This window comes from Mixophyes fleayi, chromosome 9 (assembly GCF_038048845.1).
Source record: "Mixophyes fleayi isolate aMixFle1 chromosome 9, aMixFle1.hap1, whole genome shotgun sequence".
NCBI classification, from domain to species: Eukaryota; Metazoa; Chordata; class Amphibia; order Anura; family Limnodynastidae; genus Mixophyes; species Mixophyes fleayi.
Window position 1 is genome coordinate 11,860,821 of NC_134410.1, and position 23,759 is coordinate 11,884,579.

The window sequence follows — 23,759 nt, forward strand, 5'->3', positions numbered from 1 at the left end:
ACTTTTTGGAGTTGGTATCCGGGTGCCTCCTGGGGCAGGTGGGCGTGCGGGGGGCGGGGCTCTGAAATCGTGTCATTTTGGCCCCGCCCCGTAACTTAATGACGCAAAACGCGTCATTTTACAGTGGGGGGAGGGACCAAATCGCAGCATTTTGGCCCTAATCCTGCCCACTTCACTAGGAAGTGGGCAGATGCGGGAGATTGCCACACTCATTAAGTCATAGTTTAAAATAAGTGTTCCACTTTAAGAAGCTTTTAATAAATAAACTATAATAATAAACTATAATTAAACTATATTTTAAACGTGACTTAATGACGCAAAACGCGTCATTTTACAGTGGGGGCGTGGCCAAATGCTGCGATTCCCGGAGAATCGCAGCATTTGGGAGATTGCCATACTCTCCCGGGAGTCCGTGAGACCCACCCGAAATGCGGGAGTCTCCCGGATATTCCAGGAGAGTTGGCAAGTATGAGTTACGCTGGGTGAGGGTGATTCTCGCAAAGTACGGGGTGGGTTATCAAGTTCTGCAAAGCAGAACAAAGATGAGGTTTTTCCACTCGCACAGGGACTGTAATTTTGTACCATCTCAACTTGCGGTCCTTGGATCTCGTCCCATACTTTTAATGGGACCCGTTTTGCGCATCCGTGTTGCATTTTGGCGGAGAAGTAATAATATTATTCACACACGCCAATTGAATTAATTTAAGCCATAAATGAGGGTACCGAACAGTATTTTGGGAGAAAAACTCTGAAAAGTTCATTTTAATAATAGGGGAGGGTGTGAAGCGGTATGAGGGCTGGATGTTGATGTGACATTTACACTTTTGCGCAGTGCTTTGGACATTCTTGAACCTCTCTGCACACCTAGATACACTTTTAGGGTGCAGAGATATCTCCTGAGACCAGACAGTAGGCGTACCCCTTGTATGCCCTCCGTAAATGAAAACCCCCTCCACTTTTCCCCAAGGTCAGTGTTTCAAATTCCCTGCACAAATACAGTTATTAACACATGTATCCTTTATCAAATCGGCTATAAAACTTTCTACAATCCCTGCTATAAATCTTTTTCATTAGCTGCTGGTGTGGGCAGTCCTGTGGTTTGAGGATCATGTGACAGTCATTTAGCATGACCGTATGGAGTCAGTGTACTGAAAGCTGGCAGACTTCGTGCAGGTTAATGTCACAGAATGTTCTTCAGAGCACAGTGAGCAGGTACATCAGCCGATTCTCACTCATTAATGCTGACATGTCAACACAGATGGATTTAGAGATAAAACTATACAGCTGTAACACATAATAAATGTAACAAATGTTTAGTTTACTGTTATCTGTTTAATGTGAGTGATTATTGTTAATATTTATTTTTTATAGCACCAGCATTTTCCACAGCACATCAGAACCAAACAAAAGAATAAAATACTGAATATTACCAATCAGACAAAGAGGTAAGACGGCCTCGCTCACAAGCTTACAATCTATAGGACGTTATGTATACAGTAGGTGACAGGTCATTGCTATTGAAAAGGAGCATTTATACATAGTATTTGTAATCATCTCTAATTTTTTCGCCTGGATGTGTTACCTTTGTTATCGTTCATATGTTCTAAGTTTCTAAACCCGATCTCTCACTTAACACTAGAAAGAGTACCACTAGACATTATGTACACCCGTATTCTTTTTAAACCTGTGCCTTAACAATGATGAACCTGGATAAATGATATGTATAAAGAACATGTCTCAGATCTTTATTTAAAGCTGTCGCTGCTCATTAGCGAGTTGATTCTCTTCTTCTCACAGACACAGTCTCTCGCTCCGGCACCGGGCGCTCCTGGTCCGCAGTCTCACCGCTTCTCGGTCCATGCGCTCTCCCCACATTTTGTTCCGCTGGTCGTCCTGTAATTTGGCCTGTGTGTCCCGCAGCAGACAGCTCCTTTGACCTGCAGCACTGAGAGACTCCTGCAAGGACGCTGAGCCCTGAGAAGACAATCCACGTTATTATAGATAGAGGAGGCGGATGACATTTGGTAATGAAAGAGTCGAGGTGCAGTACTAGTCAGGATGTGGGGACCATGCTCTGATAAATGCAACTTTATCATGTCCGAAGATTAATAGTGATGAGCGGAGATGGTTTCACAGCAATCTAGGTGCCTGCAGAACAGTGTATTTCAAATATTTTATTTTACTCCCGTTCTTCCCCAGACTAGTAGATCATTGGGGACAAGTTATTGTGGGGCTTCCACAATGTCGCTGTCCCCAGAGGCGGAACTAGCGAGCTGTGGGCCCCAGTGCAGGTAGGCGGAGGGAACCAGGGCCCCTGACCCTCTCTATCTGCCATGCAGTGGGCCCTATTATCTCCATGGGCCCCGGTGCACTGCACTTGTGGCACTAATGGTAGTTCCGCCACTGGCTGCCCCCATTGTTTTCTTGTACTCCTGACCTTTGTTCTAGAGCTGCTGGAGAACTGAAGAAGAGGCGGGATCTGACAACTTACATGACACCCGTCTTCTAATTGGACGATTGTTGAATCAGTTTGTTGGATCACTGCTCTCCCACAAGTTCTCCAGCAGAGGTCCTCAGTTCTGTGAGTAATATAGATGGTGGCCCAGAGAACATACCACCTTGTGTTAACTAAATTGCCAGCATATCTCTACTGTATATGCTGTACAGGTGGGTGACCTGGTACTGTCTTGTATATCTTACATGTCAGAGCAGCTTTGTGTACTCAAAAAATAACTGAAAAGAATAAAAAGTTGCTCATTGCGCACTGCCAACACTTACTGTAGACCTGTAAGTATACTGCTGTGGTAACAGCTATATATATTACAGTACACTTTATTTGCCTATTTTACCTGCTTATATATCACACTTAAAAAAAAAAAGAAGCCATCAAAAAGCATTTTAATTTGCAGAGAATTGCGTCTGTCCTCAGCGTAGACAGCACAGGACCAACCTCTATGACAAATATCACGACAACCTCCATCCACCGAAGGCTGAGGTTTCTGAGCTGATATAATGTAAAGTAGACATTTGTCACATATGTATTCTGTATGGATGAATAGTCACATGGTACAGCTGGTGCAGCGAGCTTTGATTTTCTAGATTTGGTTCTACTATAATCATTCATATTACGTTATTGGCGTGTAATACCGCTTTCATACTGCCGCCCCGGCAATATCCCGGGTTTTTCAAGCCGGGTTTTTGCAGGGGCTCGGAGCGTCCCAGCTCAGAAACACCATTCATACTGCACCTCGGACCCGGGAATTTCCCGGGTTGACCCCATTCATACAGCACAAGTCTGTGCCCTGGCAATTTGTGGGAGTCATCACCAGAGCAGTTTTCATTGGCTGAAAAATGGTGATGTCATTGAAAGGTGACTGTTTTTTTTTTTCTCCCACCGATGACATCATCCTCCAGAGACAGGCAGACAGCCAATCAGCTTGTTTTCTGTGCAACCCGGGTTGAAAAACCCGGGTTGCACCATTCATAGTGCAGGCAACCCGGGTCCGACCCGGGAATTACCCCTCGATAAATCCCGGGTTGAAGACTCGTTTGAGCTCGCCCCGGCAAAAACCCGGGATTTTGGTGCAGTATGAATGGGGTATAAGTCTAAGTTGGATCATCAGTGAGAAATAATATATTGTACCTGTAAGAAGAGTCTGCTCTCTGGAAGCTGCGTTGCTGGATGTTTCTGGAGATTTCTCACTAAGGGACGGTCTAGACATTCTCGTACAGAGAGATCCAGGCTGGATACTGGACCCTGTAAAACATAATATAACAAGTGATATTATACTATCTCCGATGTGTCTCACATTTCGCACCGGCTGTCGGTGGGGACATGCTGGTTACTTCACTGTATGCTAATTCCATACCTAATAAATCTGTTTTTTTAGACATCTATTAAAAATTTTAAAACTATAGGATCTTTTAACCAGAGGCCCTGGATACAGAAAAGTTACAAAAACCAGAAAGAAAAGTGAATGATTTCTGTTACTCTGTAATAGCACCATACACACAGACATGATCACTGAGCACCTTCTACCCTAATCACTGTGAGGAGCACTGCTACATACATCACAACATTTATCCAGGCAAATTGGGGACAAATTAAGCCCTTCCCAACAGTACCCCCCAATTCACACAAACCCTGCCATTACCTGTTGCTATGTCATACATACATACATACAGACATTGTCACTGAACACTGAAGTCACTGTGAGGAGCAGAGCTACAAAAGGTAATGAGGGGAATGTCATACACAGGGTCACTGAGCTCATCCAGTTACTGTGGGGAGCTGCAACACAATATAATGAGGTAGTCTATATAAACATAGGCATGGTCACTGAATTCCTTATATACTGTGAGGAGTGCTGCTACACAAGAGGAAAAAGTCATTGACACAGACCTGGTCGCTGCACACTTTTACAGTCACTGTGAGGAGAGCTGCTATGCAATGAGGAGAATGTAAATTCCCAAGCATTGCAGGTAACAGATCCCTTACCTGTATAACCATGAAACATTTCTCATACATTGTATATCTATATCCCATACAAGTTATCTCATGCTAGAAGTCCCGGTCAACAGTCACTGACACGCAGAGTGCAGCTGCCCACACACAGTAAGGCTGGGTACACACTACAGGTTTACAGCTGATTATTGGGCCAATCACACGATAAACGACTGTTCGTCCGATATCCCATTAGTGTGTACGCTCCAACGATAAACGATTATCGTTCCAAAGCACATTGTATTATTTGATCTGTAGACTGGACTAAAAATCTCATTCAACGATGAAACAAAGTCCTTCCAATCCTGCAGTGTGTATGTACTCAGGACCGGCAGTGTCCATAGATCTCTATGGAATGTGCAGAGTCACCATCTTATCATCCAATGGTTATGACAGATTAAGAGCACAGATCTGAAGGTAAATCGTGTAAAATGTGGGTCTAGTTCCCCACAGAGTGGTAACCTCCATAAGATATATACACTCATAAACTGTGTTATTAATACATATGGGCAGCACGGTGGCTCAGTGGTTAGCACTTTTGCCTTACAGCACTGGGGTCATGAGTTCAATTCCCGACCATGGCCTTATCTGTGAAGCTGGGTATCGATTTTACATGCGATCGATGGTCCGATCGCTCGGTCCATGGACTGCATACACACTAGCCTTATTTAGGACGAGAAAGGGAAGAGCGGACGTCCCGTTAGCGACTTTTTACAGCCATGTTGTCGTGAGCAATGATTTAAATTTCGTACACACTGCAGCGACATTTACGGGAAATGTACGAGATACCAAAGACATTAGCATAAAGGGGCAGAGCTTTAGCTATAGTTAACTCCCTTAATTTCTATGAAATAGAAGTTTAGTAATATACATTAAATTTAGAAAAATATTTAACTGCTAAAGTGGAATGCAATGAATATTCCCTAATAATAAAAACCCCTTCATATGTAATGGAATGCTCCATTCTCGGCGTGCATCATCGCTGATTGGTCCACAGCAGAAACAAACGCCCATGTCTGTGTGTATAAATGACAGAGGAACCTGTTTGGCGCCGAGGAACGTCAGAAGATGGCGAGTGAGAAAGTGACAGTGGGGGTTGCGAATGAGAGGATGTCAGTGGGGGTTGCGGGTGAGGAGAAGGTGTCAGTGGGGGTTGCGGGTGAGGAGAAGGTGTCAGTGGGGGTTGCAGCTATGGAGACGGAGATAGAGTCAGAGATGGTGCTGGAAGGGCCAAAAAATGTTGGAAAAGTTAAGGTGGGGGATGGAGATTCTCGAGAAGAGGAAAGAGCAAATCCAATGAGCCCAAGAGAGGTGGAGATGATGGTCAAAGTACTGGACCAGGACGACAACGACATTAAAAAAGGTCAGTAGCAGATGTAGTGTACCTGTAGTGTAGATGTAGTGTCACATAAAGCAATGTAAAATGCTAATTTATAACCTAATTTTTTATGTCAGAACGAAGATTTAACGGTGAGAAGGCCTGTTTAGATACCACTGATACCACTAATGTTAGCAAACAAGGAAAAATTGAACAAGAAAAATATACTAAAGAAGTTCTACACGAAGGTATTTCAGTGAACATGTGTCGACATGTAAATGGTTTGGGCACATACCTGTACCATTATAATAACCAAAATGGCGCCTGTTTTCCAGAATGCTCGGAGGTTAAGCCCGCTATTATTGCGATTTTGCCACAGGGACCAAAATATAAATATAAACTGATCTCGAGCAGTGTGCAAGGTGAGAAAATGAGAGTATTTATGTCGTAGAATATAAATTACAGATATTGAAGTTAAATGTTAAACATTTTTTTATTTCCTTTTTTCGTAGATAAAGAAATCAAAGGGAATAGAAACGACATCAAGACCTGTTCTGCCACAAACCAGTAGCACCTTTAAAAATACCTTAAAAATAATACTCTGCAGTATTCAGCTCTGTGATTGGTTTGGGTGCACTCACTTCTCATGCGGATCTTTCTGACAGCTGTGTGTGTTAAAATTTTTGTACCTTTTTCTTGCAATAAAAATGTCGCTTGAACACTGTGGTTTATTCTGGGTAATTCACAATTATAAGTTAATAAAGGTTAATATAGCTTTAATAGGTTATAAAGGTATAAGTGTATAAAGAGTAAATATGAATACATTGCCGACATAGACGCAAAGGGTAATAACCCACGTGCTTTACACAAGTGTAATAGTCTGCAGCCAGACAGGTGCAATATATATCGATACAAAACACAGTGATGTGCGGATTCCACACCACGTGGGACTGGGATTGACATAAAAATTTACATACACACACCCCCCAGGTCGAGGAAGTATCGGAGGATTGTCGTGGATCTGTCGGAAGTTTATACACACTACATAGCGGAAACGAGATTGGAACGAAAATATTAAACGGTACGACCAACCAAATGAGGCGACACTGTACACACTGACCCGACTTTTGAACGAGCGGTCGTATGTCGGCTGTTTAAACCGATTATTGGATGAAAACAGTGTAGTGTGTACCCAGCTTGAGTTTGTATGTTCTCCCCGTGTTTGCGTGGGTTTCCTCCGGGTGCTCCTGTTTCCTCCCACACTCCAAAAACATACTAGTAGGTTAATTGGCTGCAATCAAATTGACCCTAGTCTGTCTGTCTGTCTCTGTGTGTATGTTAGGGAATTTAGACTGTAAGCTCCAATGGGGCAGGGACTGATGTTAGGGAGTTCTCTGTACAGCGCTGCGGAATTAGTGGCGCTATATAAATAAATGATGATGATGATAATTAAAGTCAATAAAAATCTGCCACACTGACAGTACGTTTCCCTTCAGCAGCTTTGTCCTTGATTTCTCTATCCCCATAACCCATCTACTTTCCTCACTTTAAAACAAGAGACGATACTACACAGACCTGATCAACATTAGGGTGTCTATATACAAAGGCAAATATGTCCATTCACTTCTCATACAAACACTACATTCCCTTCAGCACATTGTCCTATCCTCGTTATCATCCTATCAAACTCTTTCTTCAGTATTTGTTCTCTGGAGACCTCCTCTATCACATGAGGTATCAGAAGGCTCAGTCTGCTGCTCTTCTCTATCTGTACCACTTGGTGCACTAATAATCTCCTATTGGATTTCAGAATCACTTCTATGCAGATGATACTTAAATTCAGCGATTCTCTCCGTATTTCTCCCATGTTACTACAGGACTTTCTGCCATCTCATCTTGGATGTCGCCACTTAATCTTTCAAAAACGGAGCTAATAATATTCATACCAGTCAACAACAGCTTCCTACAACATGACAATGAAGTCTACCCTCCAGCTCGCTGCCGCGGGGGTGTCATCCTTCACTCAGATCTGTCCTTTGTTACCCACAAACAATCGTAATCCAAATCCTGTTCCATACATCTCGCACAAAACTACAAAAACTTTAAATTATGAAACCATTTTCCTGGTTGGTTGCCTGAACTTTATCCAAAACAATATAAAAAACTTCTACTAACATACAGGCCATCAACAACACTGCACCAACTTACATCTCCTCACTTGTCCCAAAATACGTCCCAACTTGACCCTTCCGCTCCACCCCTCAACATTTGTGCCAGTCAGTCGCACTCATTACCCGCTCACATTCCTGATAACAGAACTTTTCTTGGGCTTGCCCCACTCTGTGAAATTCCCTCCCTCGTACAACAAGATGTTCCCCTTGCCTCTAAACCTACAAATGTTAAAACTCATCTCTTTAGACAATGTATCCAATTCCTAAACCACCTTCTTAACCCCCCCTAGGCTACTCTATCCAGTTACCACCACTCATACTCAAACAACCCTCTGACCACTAAACTAACATTGTTGTGTGACTGGATCATATATCTGAGGTGGCAGAATATTGCTCTGCTGTGTTTCTGAGCACAGCTGCATTGTTGGTGATAACTAAACAGCTCTACCCAGAAACTGAGCGGCTCTATCTACATTATTACACAGAGTGCAAAGTCCTTTCTGCGGCACCCAGCTGTCAGGAGAACATTCGTGGCATTACATGTCTACCCCGTGGGCACATGTATAGAATATAACCACCTCATGCCACAAAACATTTGTTCAGTGCTAGTGCAATGGATCTAAGAGCACGGATCTGGTAAGTAATACTCAGAGGGCAAAGTAATGGGATCTACTGATAATAAAAAATCAGTCAACAGGACCATTTCTATGCGTTCGTCATACTCACAAGTTGCAGCTGGTAACTGGTTTCTATCTCATCATTAATCCTCTGCCCTCTGTGAATCATGTTCCTTACACATCCCAAAACCAGCGTCACATCCTCCTAGAATACATAACGAGGGACGTTTCTAAAAATTATACAGTGGACAGAAAGATGCAGTAACTCCTAGCGAGCAGTCAGCTTATGAGATGACCGGCAGTCACTCTGTTCTTGTGCTGTTTTATACATGTATGTAAGTATGTTTGTATGTATATGAGAGAGAGAGTTGATATTTGTCTGTATGTGTTAAAGCAGGAATCCTGTGAAAACGTGTTTTTTAACACAAACACTAGCAGGCTATAAGAAGCAGCTCGGTAATAACCTTTTCTCCTTGGCTTGTGTCTTCAGGCTGCTATTAATGATTGATGATTCTTCAGATTTCTCACAGTGTAATGTGACTACCATGGCAACCACAGACACATAGCACATGATGTAGTGAGCAGAGAGGCTTTTCTATACACCTCTGAACTCTATTTTCACTGTGACCCCCCCCTTCTGCAATCACATGACACGCAGAGAGCTGTGAGCCTGTGTCTGTGTCTGGCAGCCATACAATGTTTTTGTGTCTGTTCTGTGCTCTGTAACATCTTTCCCCTCCTTCTCCCCCCTCTGCCATCACATGACATGTTCAGAGCTCTGACCCTGTGGCAGCTATTACGGTTTGCCCTCCAGAGAGGTATTTTACAGGAGATAATGATCTGTAGAAGGATATCTGAGAACAATGACTATCAGATGCATGCTTAAAAGGTACTTAACATGCTATTTTAAAAAAAGAAGTAAAACAGACCTGGATCACAGTGATAAGGGAAATCTGTGGAAGCACCAGCTCACTTTTGAAAGTGGAGATGTTGCCTATAGCAACCAAACAGATTCTAGTTATCATTTATTTAATACATTCTACAAAATGACAGCTAGAATCTGATTGGTTGCTATAGGCAACATCTCCACTTTTTCAAGCCCGCAGCTTGATAGATTTTTCCCTTATGGTCTAATAATTAAGATGTTAACAGAATGTTATCTGTCTGCATAATTCTGCTACTATAGGAAACCTACAAGTCATATTTATTATTGCGTTACCCGGATTCGGCTGCTCTCCTCTGCTTTCTTGCGAAGTCCCTTTGTCACAATCTCTTTTAGTTCTTGGCGGTCGGTTGGTCTCTGCCAGTTGCAGGGCTCTGCGTGCCTGAACTTCTTACTCGTCGCAAGAGCGTTGGCAATGGCTGCCTGACAGTCTTTACATACATAGGAGAAAAAGAGACAGTAAAACATCAAGACAATGAAAGAAAATCACTTCCATCGGTTCTCTGTCTTAGAGGTCTCTCAGTACCTGCATTTCCTGGACCAAGGAGCTTGCTGTTCCCGGACGTGTCCAATGCTAGATTACGGGGTCGGGCGTTCTCACTGATAATGTCTAACACTCGTCCCTTTTCTTTGCAAAACTCTGATAGCTTCTGGCGGTGAGACTGGAGTACCTGCGAGACCACAATAGTCTATAGGAAGGTGCAACACACTGCAAGAGACAAGTGGGGCACAGAGAGAGTGGAAAGCCAGAAGCGGCCAATGACAGCAAGCAGCAGAGAGTACATAATACATGTATACTGACAGTATCCCTCATATATATATATATACACTGACCTGTAGCTGTCGGGATATTTCCTGCAGCTGGAGCTCAGAATGTCTCTTTATTTTCAGAAGGTTTTTCTTCTCATCGTGTATAAGGGAATCAACTTTATCCGGGTACTGGAAAGAAAGTGGCAGGATGTTAGGAAGTTGTAGGATAACGAGGGACAATGCGGCTGCCACGTCTGTACACACCGATAAAGGTATATTGTTTAGCAAGTTGTTGTCACACTTTGCATCGTATCTCAGTCATATAATTAATAACATTACTCAATAGGGAGCAGAGCATTAGACTGACCAATACCACATTTTACATTATGAAGATTGATATAATGCAGGAGTGTTATGTGCCAAGGGTTATATATGATATCACAGCAACTTTTATTGGTAGGTCCAAATATACACAGTATACATTTGGCTTTGAAAAGCAGTTGCTATAGGTAGATGCAAGGCCATCAACAAAGCTGCACCAACATACATCTCCTCACCTGTCTCAAAGTATCTCCCAACTCGGCAACTCCGTACTGCACAAGATCTTCATCTCTCATCCACACTCATTACATTCTCCCATTCCCGGTTACAGGACTTTTTCCGGGCTGCACCCACTCTGTGGAATTCTCTCCCTCGCACAAGAAGACTCTCCTCTGGTCTACAAGCTTTCAAGCGTTCTCTGAAAACCCACCTCTTCAGACAAGCTTATAATATTCCTCAACCGCCCTCTTAACCACACTACATTACCCTATTACCATCCATTACACAATTTCACACAAGGCAACTACCCCCTGACCAACATTGTTGTGTGGCAGGATCATTTAGCTTATGAGTCACTTTTACCTTTGCAGTCTGGCTGGGCCGAAATGCAAAATGTAGACTTAACCTCATGTATCAAACTCCCATTGTCCCATAGATTGTAAACTTGCGAGCAGGGTTCTCTTACCTCTCTGTCTGTTTTACCCAGTTTGTTTATTAGTTTATTGTGTTTGTCGCCAATTGTAAAGCGCAACGGAATATGTTGGCACTATATAAATAAATGATGATGATGATGCAATTGTGATTTTTTTTCACAAACTACAACATTCACAGTTAAAAACACAATTTTCTTCCCTTTATTTAGATCTAACCATTTCATCTCTTTCATCCTCAGATAAGTATTCTGTTCTGCATGGTACCAGCTGCATGGCAATATAAATGCCCTATATGTATACAAAACAAAAAGACAGTTGTCAGTGCTAATCCATAACACTGTATATCTGTATTGTCCCCTATACCTGGGAGGTGAGTGCATCTGATTTTAACTGCATTTTAATGGTGTTTAAAGCATATAGGTCAGTGTAGGACCTGCATACATTGAGGTGCCCTGGACGCTGGGATGCAGGCTTAAATGTTTGGATTCAAATATGAACCACTACCTCATGTTTTCATTTTGCTAGACACACACAGATATGTAGTGTTAAGGATAAGCACTGACAACAACTGTCTTTGTCCTGTATTCTGTTCTGCGGCTATCCTGCTAGAAACACAGCTGAGTACAATCAAAATCTGTAATTTTTATTTATGTATTCTGATCTGCTTTAAATACACTCAATTATTAATTGTTATTCCTCACTGGCCAGGGATGCACATTTTATACTTTTCAAGTAACACCTGGGGCTAGATTTACTATTTAAATGAAGAGGTATCTTATTTCAGTCCATATCAAGTTTAAATTTCAGTGTACAAATAAGCTATCAAGTATTTGTGTGCTACATGAAAAAACAGTCAGTAATTAACTTATGTGCCAAACAGAATACTAATTTGCACCCCTTGCATTGTAACATGGTTTTGTCCAGGAGACTAAAATAAGAAATTTCTTGAGTTAAGATCCTTAATGAATCAGGCCCAAGATTGTTAGTTCAGTTTAACAATCAAATGAAACGATACCATGTGCTTCGTTCATCGTTGCAGCCTACACACTAATGCAATATCTGACCGAACAGTTATTTATCGGGTGATTTGCCTGAGAATCGGTTGAAAACCCTATAGTGTGTACCCAGCCTTAGAAAACATAGCAGAACAACCAGTGAACAACTTGTGGGAACTACAAACAAGTAATCTGCAGCTGTTATCTCCAGAATCTGCTTAAGTCTCTACCTGGAGAATGTAACCTGTTAAGTAGAGATCTCTCTGCTTCGTTTGCATCTTTGTCTCCTATCAAAGTTCATAATGTTTATAAATCTGTTTTTCTTACTTTCATGACATTATTGTTCAATTTACAACATCCTTTAGACTCCTTGTTTCACCTCCATTTATCTCTGTTGCCCCCTCAATAACCCACTCCCCCTAATTAACTAGCATGCAGTCTTACGCTATCTTAAACGTTTAAATTTAGTATTAATTAGCTGTCAGCAGTAAAGAAAATCTCATACATCTGTCAATCATCTTTTCTTAAAAAAATCTCCCTCCTAACTAATTTGTAAATGTGCACACTGTTCATCCCCCTATGTTTGGTGCTGCAGACACTTTGCAGCTCCTTATAAATAAAAGATAATATAGAGGGTGAATTTGTCAGTGCAATGTGCTCCCATAATGTTTTGCGGGAGCCTCATACATGGGCAGAACATTGTATCAACGGGCCCCGTAGCAGAATTTGGGTAGGAGCATAATGAGGCTGCTCTAGCCCCTCTGTCCACCCTCTGCTCTGTGCCAGTCAGAAAAGGCCCTCAAATTGCAGAACAGGGGCACAGACAGGGTTCGTGGGTATCAGGAGGGGTGCGGGTTCCCATAAATGCCACGTCTTGTGTTCACAATAATATAAACACATCCTTAACGCGCAAATAATATTGGATAAATGAACAAAGACTGTCTCTCACCTTCTCACTAGTAGGTCTTATACTACGTAGTCGTGCAGTCTCATTATTTATCAGGACGTCTCTTCTGGTATTGGCATGAGATTGTTCTAATACATCCCGGTCTCTCTGCAGTCTGTAGATATGTCGGTCTACCTCAAACAAGGCTTGTCTGAGCGTGTACATTGAGCTTCGAGTTTCCCTCATGCAGCTACGGGCATAATCGTTGCAAGTGTCGATAATTAGGTCTCGGATAAAAGGAGGAGGTGTTGGCTGATGTTTTCTAAGACTATTCCTTTGAGTGTTCTCATCCTGTGTTCTCGTCCTGCCCAGGCTGGTTGCAGTGGACGGACGAGCCGGTAACCTAAGATTTTGTGCCAGTTGCACAGTCCTATAAGATGCATCTCGCCAGGTGGCAGAGCCCACAGGGGTGACCGCCATGGGGTAGACAGAGGGACCTGGAGAAAATACAGTGAGACACAGAGTGATTTTCATTACAAAGTGTGACACATAGTCCATCTAGTGTGCCCATTGCAGTGCCTAATTTTTAGAGTCTCTTGTTTATGTTTTTTTTGTAAGACCATGGAAAGTGTGTTGGCTATTTGCAAACAGGATATATGGGGGTGCGTAAAATTATATTTATATATATATCGGCTATTTGGAGGTATATGGGAGTATGGAAGCACTTGAAGGAAGACTTACATATGATGTACGTGGTACTTATTTTGCCATAGTGTGCACCTTCACCATTGGTGTTGGGGATGACTTCTGCCAAACTGTTAGTTTCAGTCTGTGTCTGTGAGTGTGTGCGTCTTGTGAGTGTGTGTGTCATTGTGAGCCTGTGTGCGTCTTGTGAGTGTGTGTGTCATTGTGTGTCTGTGTGCGTCTTGTGAGTGTGTGTGTCATTGTGTGTCTGTGTGTCTTTGTGAGTTTACTACAGTCATTGTGAGTCTGTGTATGTGTTAGCAGATTTTTTTTGCTATTAAAACTTGTGTACTATTAGAAATGATGTACCCTCTACTTGAAATTATTACAGATATTAGAAGTCGTCTCCGAGTGTTTTGACCTTTTTCTGTGACGTTTTACATTGTCACAGAACTCACTAACTTGTAATAACTAAACACAGTAAATAATTTGCAGCTGTAATAGCACGATAATGTAAAATGTTAGCAGTGCTCATTCAAACACTTACTTTTGCCATTTGCAATGCATTACATGTTATTGAACCATTCCGCTATAATGTAATACATTTATGCAGCGGAATGCGTGGGACCCATGGTAATATTTTCCACACAAATTTTAACTTTTACTTTGGCCAACTAGTTTCCAACAATCTCACTGTAAAAAAAATTAAACTCTGCAGCAGCGACTAATGAACCGGCAATATATCGTTCCTCTGCTACTAATACCTCCCTCTATATGTAGATAAGGAATCTGTACGTCTATCTAGGGTACACAAGTAAATGTAAATATTATCAGCGTAGTAGCTACAGCCTTATACTAATAGAGTATTGTGATGTACAATATTGAATATTGCTCCGATTTGATACATTGTATCCATAGTTACAATCAGGATATCAGACAGTGACAATATCAGGAACACAATCAAAGAGAAACTGACACATTGTGCGACAGTATTCCAGGAAGTGACACAATGAACACAACGTTACAATGAAAGCACAATATGATTTACTAAAGTCAGCTTTTCTGCATTAATTAACTCTATTTCGACCTGTCCTCATTGAATATATGAAAACTGGGTATATATAGGAGTTTCCCATCATCATCAGTTATTTATATAGTGCTACTAATTCCACAGCACTGTACAGAGAACTCACTCACATCAGTCCCTGCCCCATTGGAGCTTACAGTCTAAATTCCCTAACATACACAGACAGGGAGAGAGAGACTAAGGGCAATTTAATAGCAGACAATTAAGTATGTTTTTGAAGTGTGGGAGGAAACTAGAGCACCCGGAGGAAACCCACGCAAACACGGGGAGAACATACAAACTGCACACAGATAAGGCCATGGTCGGGAATGGAACTCATGACCCCAGTGCTGTAAGGCAGAAGTGCTAACCACCGAGCCACCGTGCCACATATTCTTTGGCAAAACTTAGGGCATATACATCAATGTTTATTTACAGTATCATATAGTGGTTTGGTCTCCGATCTGCATTCATCGCTCAGAGATGAACTCTGTGATCCCTGAATAAATGGTCAATATTCAGTGGTATTTACAGATTATAGACCATGATCACCGATTCCTATTTCTGAACCTTTTTATCTGGTATTTACCATCTGGTGACCTCCGATCAGAGAACTGACCAAGGACAGCTACGTAAATACTTCTATGTATGGGAAATAAAAACAAAATAGAAGAACAGTTAATGTACAAATCCAGACCCTAAGCACGATGGGATGATAATTGCCTTTGTCAGTATATTTGGTATCCCACGGTTTCTTAAGAGTTCCTATATTTATTTTGGTGCCTGTAAATCATGTCACACGCAAAAGAAACAATGTTATTATGATTTTTATTATTAAAGTTATTTTACACTTTTTTAACTTAATCCCAGACCCTGTAGGTTACAGCTGAAATACAGAAATTAGAACAATCAGTGTATAAACCCCTTGTGGATCAGTGTCCCAGAAAGCATCCAAAACGCTAACACACTTCTTGTATGTAATGTGTTCATATACCAGGAATACATGGAGTCCACAGCTTATCAGTGTATACTCGTTTACATGTTTCATTAGATGGATAGATAATAGATTAATAGATATGAGATGGATGGAGTAAAGGATATGGGATAGATAGATAGATAGATAGATAGATCTAGGAGTGAGATAGATAGATAGATAGATAGATAGATAGATAGATAGATAGATAGATAGATATAGCAGTGAGATAGATATAGATAGATATGTGATAGATATGAGAGAGATGGTTAGATGGATCATCATCATCATCATCATTTATTTATATAGCGCCACTAATTCCGCAGCGCTGTACAGAGAACTCACTCACATCAGTCCCTGCCCCATTGGAGCTTACAGTCTAACTTCCCTAATACACACACACACACACAGACACAGACTAGGGTCAATTTGATAGCAGCCAATTAACATGCTAGTATGTTTTTGGATTGTGGGAGGAAACTGGAGCACCCGGAGGAAACCCATGCAAACATACAAACGCCATACAGAAGTGCTAACCACTAGATAGACAGATAGATAGATAGATAGATAGATAAGTGATAGATATGAGATAGACTGATAGATAGTTATGAGATAGATATATTGAAAGAAATGAGATAGATAATAGATTGATAGATATTAGATAGATAGATAGATAGATAGATAGATAGATAGATAGATAGATATGAGATAGATAGGGTGATAGATAGATAATAGATTGATAAATGGATAGATGGATTAATAAATAAGAGATAGATAGATATGAGTTAAATAATATTTTTATACTTTCAGAAAATAAATTTAGAGTGTGTTGTATGGAAATTGTGTTAGCTTGTTACAGAAGTATAGTAATATCGTAATCATATTTGCCAGGAAATAATATCATAGGTAATAAATAAGATGATCACATATCGCTGAGAACACTTTGAGGAGTTGCTATTAGAGAAATAAACATACACACGATCTTGGTGCTGTATAAAATAACAAAACAACTTACCTAAAGGTCAGAAATATCTCTATGTCTTACTTTTTGGGCTGTTTTGTGCCCCAGTCTGATATCTCTTATCACCCTGTCTTCTCCTCCATCCACACTGCTGCCTCTCCCCCTCTGTGTGTCTGTCTCTCAGGATACGGTTACTATGTACAGACTGTCACTGTCTATTATGATGTCACTGTCTCTTTTCACTACAGGACAATGACAGATCGGTGTCACAGTGTAACAACACATAATACCTGCAACCTGATACTAAACCATTACACAAATCACTGAGATGAAGGAATAAGAGGATAATTAGACAACGTCGCCGTCTGAAGTTGTCTTTTTATTTTCTCTGAGTTCAGGAAAATACTTTAGTTTTCCGAATTGAGCAATCAAAATAGACTATTGGCGAGAGCTTTCCCATAACCGATAAATAAAATGTGTATTATCTGATAACGCGCCTCCTTTATGACATGTACAATGGCCGAGACGCAGCGCAGAAGCTCCTTTGGTGGAGGTGTGATTTTTTTTTTTAGGGGGGAATGGGGGGGGGGGGGGGATTTAGGCCCCGCCCCCTTTTTGATAACTAAGGCTGCCAGCGGCTGCACACTATGTGCAGATTCGTTCAGCGGAGACAGGCAGGGAGAGTGTGCTGCCCGGCTGCACTGATTGTGTTTTAAACAGCCGGGCAGCACACTCTCCCTGCCTGTCTCTGCTGAACGGACCTGCAATAGCGTGCGCCGCCGGCAGCAAGCCCCTGCTAGGGGGAGGGGCCCCCCCTGGATCCGTCACTGTCTTGTGGTAGCCAGTTGGTTTAATATGGTGAACGTAGAGTCACTTACTCAACTCACTCTTAGTTAAGGTCTTCAGTCTCCATCCATCCAGGTCTGTCCTGAAGGACCTCTCCATAGGGCACAGGCACAAGGTTGCCCATCCTTGGAAAACCCCAAAATAGCAAAAAGTACGGAGGAAAATCCTGGATGGTAAAGTTCCCTACAATTCCCAACAGATTTAGATTTACATTCTCCATAGAGCAGACCTCACTCCATGCAGACTGGACAAGTTTAGTTGTGTAATTATGTCATTTCTGGCATCTCCGTAATCATACTAGTAGGTTAATTGGCTTCTATCAAAATTGAACCTAGTCTCTCTCTCTCTCTCTCTCTATGTCTGTCTGTGTGTGTGTGTGTGTATGTATGTTAGGGAATTTAGACTGTAAGCTCCAATGGGGCAGGGACTGATGTGAGTGAGTTCTCTGTACAGCGCTGCGGAATTAGTGGCGCTATATAAATAAATGATGATGATGATGATGATAATGTCCTAAAATTAAATGATTTTGGACAGGAATTATTTGTTGCATCAAAAAAGCTGGGGTAAAAAAATACATTATATTCCCGTAACATTTGCCTCTTTGGCCTTCAACTAGAGGAGACAATAAATAATGTAATACATCAATATTTAATAAATGTTTTTATGCTAGACAAGATCTGCATAGCTAGACAATGGATGGCTGCCTCAACCCCAAGCTACGTGATTAGATTAACCTAGTAAATGACACAATTGTACTTGAATGATTTGCATATACCATCAGGAACTGTCCTTTACAATATAAAAACATTTGGGATCGTTGGTTAAACTCCCCTTAGGGATCTCACACAGGCACCTCTCCCATACTTCCCAACTTTTCCTCATTGGCTTCAGGGAGATCCCGTGGGAGGTGGGTGTGTGGGGGCGGGGCTTGACGAATCGCATCATTTCGGCACCGTCCCCTAAACGATTGTCACAATTTTGGCCAATTACAGCAGGGGGCGGGGCTAAGATGACGCAATATTTGCATCATTAAGCCCCCCCCACCACTTATCTATTGCAGGGGCGAAAACCGGGAGGTTGCCCTGCTCTCCCGGGAGCCCGGGAGGTCTCCCAGAAATGCGGGAGTCTCCCAGACATTCGGGGAGACTAGGCAACTATGCGTTAAAGAAAAGCAGCTAATGAATCTCTAGAGCAGGGGTGTCCAACCTTTTAGCTTCCCTGGGCCACATTGGAAGACGACGAGTTGGTTTGGGCCGCACATAAAATACACTAACAATAACGATAGCTGATCATCCAAAAAACCATAGAAAACATAGTTAACACATATATATGAGAAAAAAAGTGATATATATATATATATATAAAACTTTTTTTTCAAATCCCCCTATACTTACTAGTTATTATACTATAATCACTTTTTGTATTGTTTCGATGCAATATCAATAAAGTGCATTTAAGCCAGGCATTGTATATCAGGGTGCTCTGACCAGGCCTGCGGTACCTGACATATACACCACTGTGACCCCAAATTGTGACCTGTTTTGCTAATTACACCACTATGTTAGTTAAGGTATAACAACTTATAATGGGCCAAAGAGAATAATATATAATGCCCCATTAGTATTACAAGTAGAAGTATGTAGCAGGGAGATAAGGTCCATGATGCTCCAGGACCAGGTGACTTTTATTCACTGGTCAGCGTCCCTTGAAATAATAAAAAAAATCCCCCTTAACTTACCTTTTAATTGGCTTGTTCTCCTGTCCTCGTCTCTTCTTTTCTCCAATTCTGTGCTGCTGATTGTTCTTCTTGCGCGGGTGACTCCTCTGTGCTGCGCTCCGCAATGGATGTTGGGCGTGATGACATCATGCCCGACATTCACTGCGAGCACCGCATGGAGGAGGAGAGACAAGGGAGGGAGCCGGAGTACCAGCTGACGTGACCGCGTGACCGCAAGGTAAGTATTTTCTTTTGCAGGATTTTTTTTTTCCATTAACAGCGCTGCCCCCTTGCCACAACCAAAAATCCTTCTGGGCCACATTTACAGGCGTGCTGGGCCGCGGGTTGGCAACCCTGCTCTAGAGACTGAAGTGTCTTTTACATTTCTGTCTCCATTACTGAAGTCATGTTGTCTTACCTTTCAGTCGTTGATTAAATCCTGGTCTCCATGAAAATGGCCACCTCCATAGGCATCAATACATGGACATAGGACACAATTTCTGAACTGTGTCATCATGCCACAGATGGCGAAGCCAACCACGTCTTGTACTGGCTCAGCATCAGGGAGAATGCCAGACTCTTCAGGGAGTGAGGGAGATCACCCCTATTTCAGGGAGTCTCTCTGACATTCAGGGAGAGTTGGCAAGTATGACCTTTCCTATTGCTGTAGACTAGGCCTGGGCAACCTGTGACTCTCCAGCAGGGTTGCCAACTCTGAAATGAAAAACAAGCAACCGTTTAGTGAAAAACAAGCCCAAACCAATCCTAAAAAGCCCAAAAAGAAGCCCAACTTACAGGGACCGTCCTTTTCTAGAACACTAATTTCTACACTCAATCTCCATTTAGTGAACCTCTATAAACACAAGAGGACACATTTCTACACTGATATGGCAAAACAAGAAACAAATGCAGTAAATTACCCTTTTGAAATGGGGGAAACTGACATGGCATCATCCCCAAATACACAGAGATTCTTATTAACTATAATTACACCACAGCATCGCCCGGCAAGTAAAAAAGGCAAGATCCACAACATACGTGAACTGAGTATAATGCATACTTACCAACTCTACAATGTTGGTATCCGGGAGGCTGCGGGGGAGGTGGACGTCATGGGGGGCGGGCCTCCAAAATCCGCGTCATTTTGGACCCGTGACGTCATAACACAAAACGCGTCATTTGACAGCGGGGGGCGGGGCCAAACGCCGCGATTCACCAGGAATCGTGGCGTTTGTGACCTAATTGTGCCCACCTCACTAGAAAGTGGGCAGATCCGGGATTTTGCTACACTCGCCCGGGAGTCCTGGAGACTCTCGCAAAATGCGGGAGTCTCCCGGACATTCCGGGAGAGTTGGCAAGTATGGTATAATGTATGCAAGGACACTGGTATGTCTGTACAAGACATCCCCATGATATAACAGTATAATATAGGGCTCGGAAAGCAGTCATATGACATGAGCAGCTACTGAATGGGAGGGTGTTATATAGCGGTGTTACCTGCTATAAGTGCAGCAATAGTACAGACACAGCACTTATTTCAGCAGGTTGTTGCAGATCCGTCTTCCTGTGATTTATTCCATGTTATCCTCTGACTCCGCCCACCCACAAACAAAAATGCCACTTTATTGGAGGAATATCGCTGCACCTGTCCATAAAACAAAACATGTGATTGCCCCAATCACTAAATGTAAACAGACCAAAGAAGAAAAAAAAAAATGCAGTCTGAGGCGACCATGTGTGGGCAGTGTGTCCAAGCCCAAAAAGAAGCAACAAGCGGCAGCCTAAAAAAACCCGCAACTCGGGAAAAAAAGAAGCCCAATTCCGCTTGTTATAAGCGGAATTGGCAACTATGCTCTCCAGGTATTGTGAAACTACAAGTCCCAGCTATCAGCTGGCTATCTGCTGGCAAAGCATGCTGGGGCATGTAGTTTCTCAACACCTGGAAAACCACAGGTTGGCCAGTCAATCTATATGTGGTATTACTGTCTGGTATCCAGGGGCTGATGGGATATGTAGTCTTTTCTCAGCAACCAATCCAGGATTGTCTGATCAGGTTATACCCAAGGATCTGTCTATCTAATAACTCTTACTATGATAGGGATACACTAAGGAACCCTAGGTTAAATAATGTCATTTATAATGGTTGTTATATTTTCCTTTCTCGGAACTTGTTTTTAATAAAAAAATAACCTATAAAGACTAGAGTGGAAAATAAGAATACATAACCAGAACTGCATCTAATATACCCAATAAGGAAATGAATCATGCAGTTTGTTAACACTGAAAAATAGGGACATTTTACAGGGTTAATTTAGGACCTTTTCACTTTCCCTGAAATAAGGGACAGTTGGTAACTCTGAAAATGAGTTTAGTTGCTTTATAATAATAATTTATTTTCATTACAATTCAGCTTATTGTGTTCTAAAGATAAAATAAATCTAAGCAACATTTTTATTTTTGTACTATAACATCCAATAAATAGTTAAACATATGAGATAATCCTTACATACAATGTGATGTATTACTTTACAATGCGATACATTAAAAGGTACATCAATAAATCTAATAATATATCTAATATAGAACTATATATCATACAACATTAAATATAGCTGTATATCTAGATTTATATAATATTTATATTACATAATATTAATTTATTTTCATTTATTTACATCATTCAGCATTATTGCTGGTTAAGTTGAATGCATACACAACACAAGTATCTAATTATGAGATGAGACAATTAGAGACTTAAAACCGCTGAGAGTTTATCCAGACAATTAGCAACATTTTCTCTGTGTGGATAAAAAAAAATACTTTAAACAGGGAAGTGTCTGTGTTTCTGTAAACAGCTCATTAATTACCCCTCAGCGGGACTTGTTAATTTGGTAATGATTACTACTGTGAAATCACAGTCCTAAATGACATTCAAAGTGCCGGTTAATTATCCTGAGGCTACGGAGGTGGTTCCTGGTGGAAATCATTAGTTTCTATGTGAGAAGTACTGAAAAATGATTAACTGTTGTGTCTTAGTGAATGTCCTGCTCTGTATAGTAAGATATATGGGGCATCCTGGTACCTGTCTATCACAAGAACGGGCTTCCCACTGCTTATACAGTCATGTTGGTTATGTCAAACACAACATAAGGGGCAAATGCAGGAATCTGACAGGGGAATCCCAAGTTTTCCTTTCACTAAAATATTCATATGATTTGTATATATGTACTGTACTGTAATCAACCTGTGCTTACTTAAGGTGATTTATTGCTATGCCAGACACAGGTACACAACATACTGTGTTTCAAAGGCCCTTTAATTCTAAAACACAAGTGGTTTTTATAGGAAATATCTAATGGAATGACAGCGACGTTATTAAAACCACAAATAACCAAACAAAGCGTATTTGTTCCGTTTCTTTTATTATGTTTCTGTATATTTTCTTCCTTTATGTCTCGGTTTTCCAGCGACTTTCGGCACAGAGATGGTGTTACCAAAACAGGCCTCTCATCATCATCACCATTTATTTATATAGCGTTACTAATTCCGCAGCGCTGTACAGAGAACTCACATCAGTCGCTGCCCCATTGGAGCTTAGTCTAAATTCCCTAACACACACACACACACACAGACACAGACAGACACATAGACAGAGACAGACTAGGGTCAATTTGATAGCAGTCAATTAACCTACTAGTATGTTTTTGGGGTATGGGAGGAAACAGGAGCACCCGGAGGAAACCCACGCAAACATGGGGAGAACATACACACTCCACACAGATAAGACCATGGTTAGGAATCAAACTCATGACCCCAGTGCTGTGAGGTAGAAGTGCTAACCACTGAGCCACCGTGCTGCCCATCCCAACGGTACAACTACCGCTGTGATACTTGTTAAAGGTATCGGGAAACCCTCGCCATACGGAAACCCCTTTTATGTACAGTATAGGGCATTGCTATAACGAGCCCTATAGCTGTTGGAAACACCCATTTTCACAGACCATTGGGCGTAATGACGTCATGCCCGACATTCAGTGCGAACAAAGCAGAGAGGAGTCGGTGAGCACCGCAGTCACGTGAGTATTCTTTTTTTTATATTTCCCGCTCCCCCCACCAATGAAGAGGAGAGCGATCAGGGTCGGGACCTACCGGGGAATAGCCCGGTCCTCCGGCGGGCCAGTCTGACCCTGCACGTGACCTCCCTGCACCGTGCACTCCCTCCTCCTCCAGGTATACCATGTGACCTCCCTGCACAGTGCACTCCCTCCTCCTCCTCCAGGTATACCATGTGACCTCCCTGCACTGTGCACTCCCTCCTCCTCCAGGTATACCATGTGACCTCCCTGCACTGTGC

At 41.9% G+C, this 23,759-nt stretch overlaps 2 protein-coding genes across 5 annotated transcripts in view; one reads left to right on the forward strand and one right to left on the reverse strand.

Annotated features, from left to right (window-relative positions):
- Nucleotides 1–1,724: 1,724 nt before the first annotated feature.
- On the reverse strand, nt 1,725–23,695 carry TEKTL1 (tektin like 1). Of its 4 annotated transcripts, XM_075186428.1 has the most exons (9): nt 20,903–20,999; nt 19,824–20,119; nt 13,222–13,655; nt 10,388–10,492; nt 10,080–10,224; nt 9,830–9,984; nt 8,720–8,815; nt 3,644–3,757; nt 1,725–1,974 (listed from the first exon to the last, which is right to left on the reverse strand). In XM_075186428.1, the coding sequence occupies exons 3-9, from the start codon at nt 13,636–13,638 to the stop codon at nt 1,792–1,794; spliced, it is 1,215 nt and encodes a 404-aa protein (XP_075042529.1). In that variant the 5' UTR covers nt 13,639–13,655; nt 19,824–20,119; nt 20,903–20,999; the 3' UTR covers nt 1,725–1,791. The 4 variants fall into 4 exon arrangements, with proteins under 4 accessions (XP_075042529.1, XP_075042527.1, XP_075042530.1 ...); XM_075186426.1 differs by lacking the exons at nt 19,824–20,119; nt 20,903–20,999 and adding an exon at nt 23,555–23,695; XM_075186429.1 differs by lacking the exons at nt 19,824–20,119; nt 20,903–20,999 and adding an exon at nt 16,927–17,054.
- LOC142101950 (uncharacterized) overlaps nt 20,032–23,759 on the forward strand; it is a 389,962-nt gene continuing 386,234 nt past the window's right edge. Inside the window, exon 1 of the mRNA XM_075186422.1 lies at nt 20,032–20,051. The gene's annotated coding sequence lies outside the window, so the exon portion shown is untranslated. The remainder of the gene's footprint in view (nt 20,052–23,759) is intronic.

Excerpts from the sequence above, each read along its gene's own strand:
- TEKTL1 (XM_075186426.1), bottom strand. The coding sequence starts at position 23,693 with ATGGTATACCTGGAGGAGGAGGAGGGAGTGCACTGTGCAGGGAGGTCA. Across the intron at positions 13,656-23,554 it reads GAGGACCGGGCTATTCCCCG|GTCCCTCTGTCTACCCCATG; the intron begins GTAGGTCCCGAC and ends TATTTTCTCCAG. Across the intron at positions 10,493-13,221 it reads TAAGACCTACTAGTGAGAAG|TACCCGGATAAAGTTGATTC; the intron begins GTGAGAGACAGT and ends CTTTCTTTCCAG.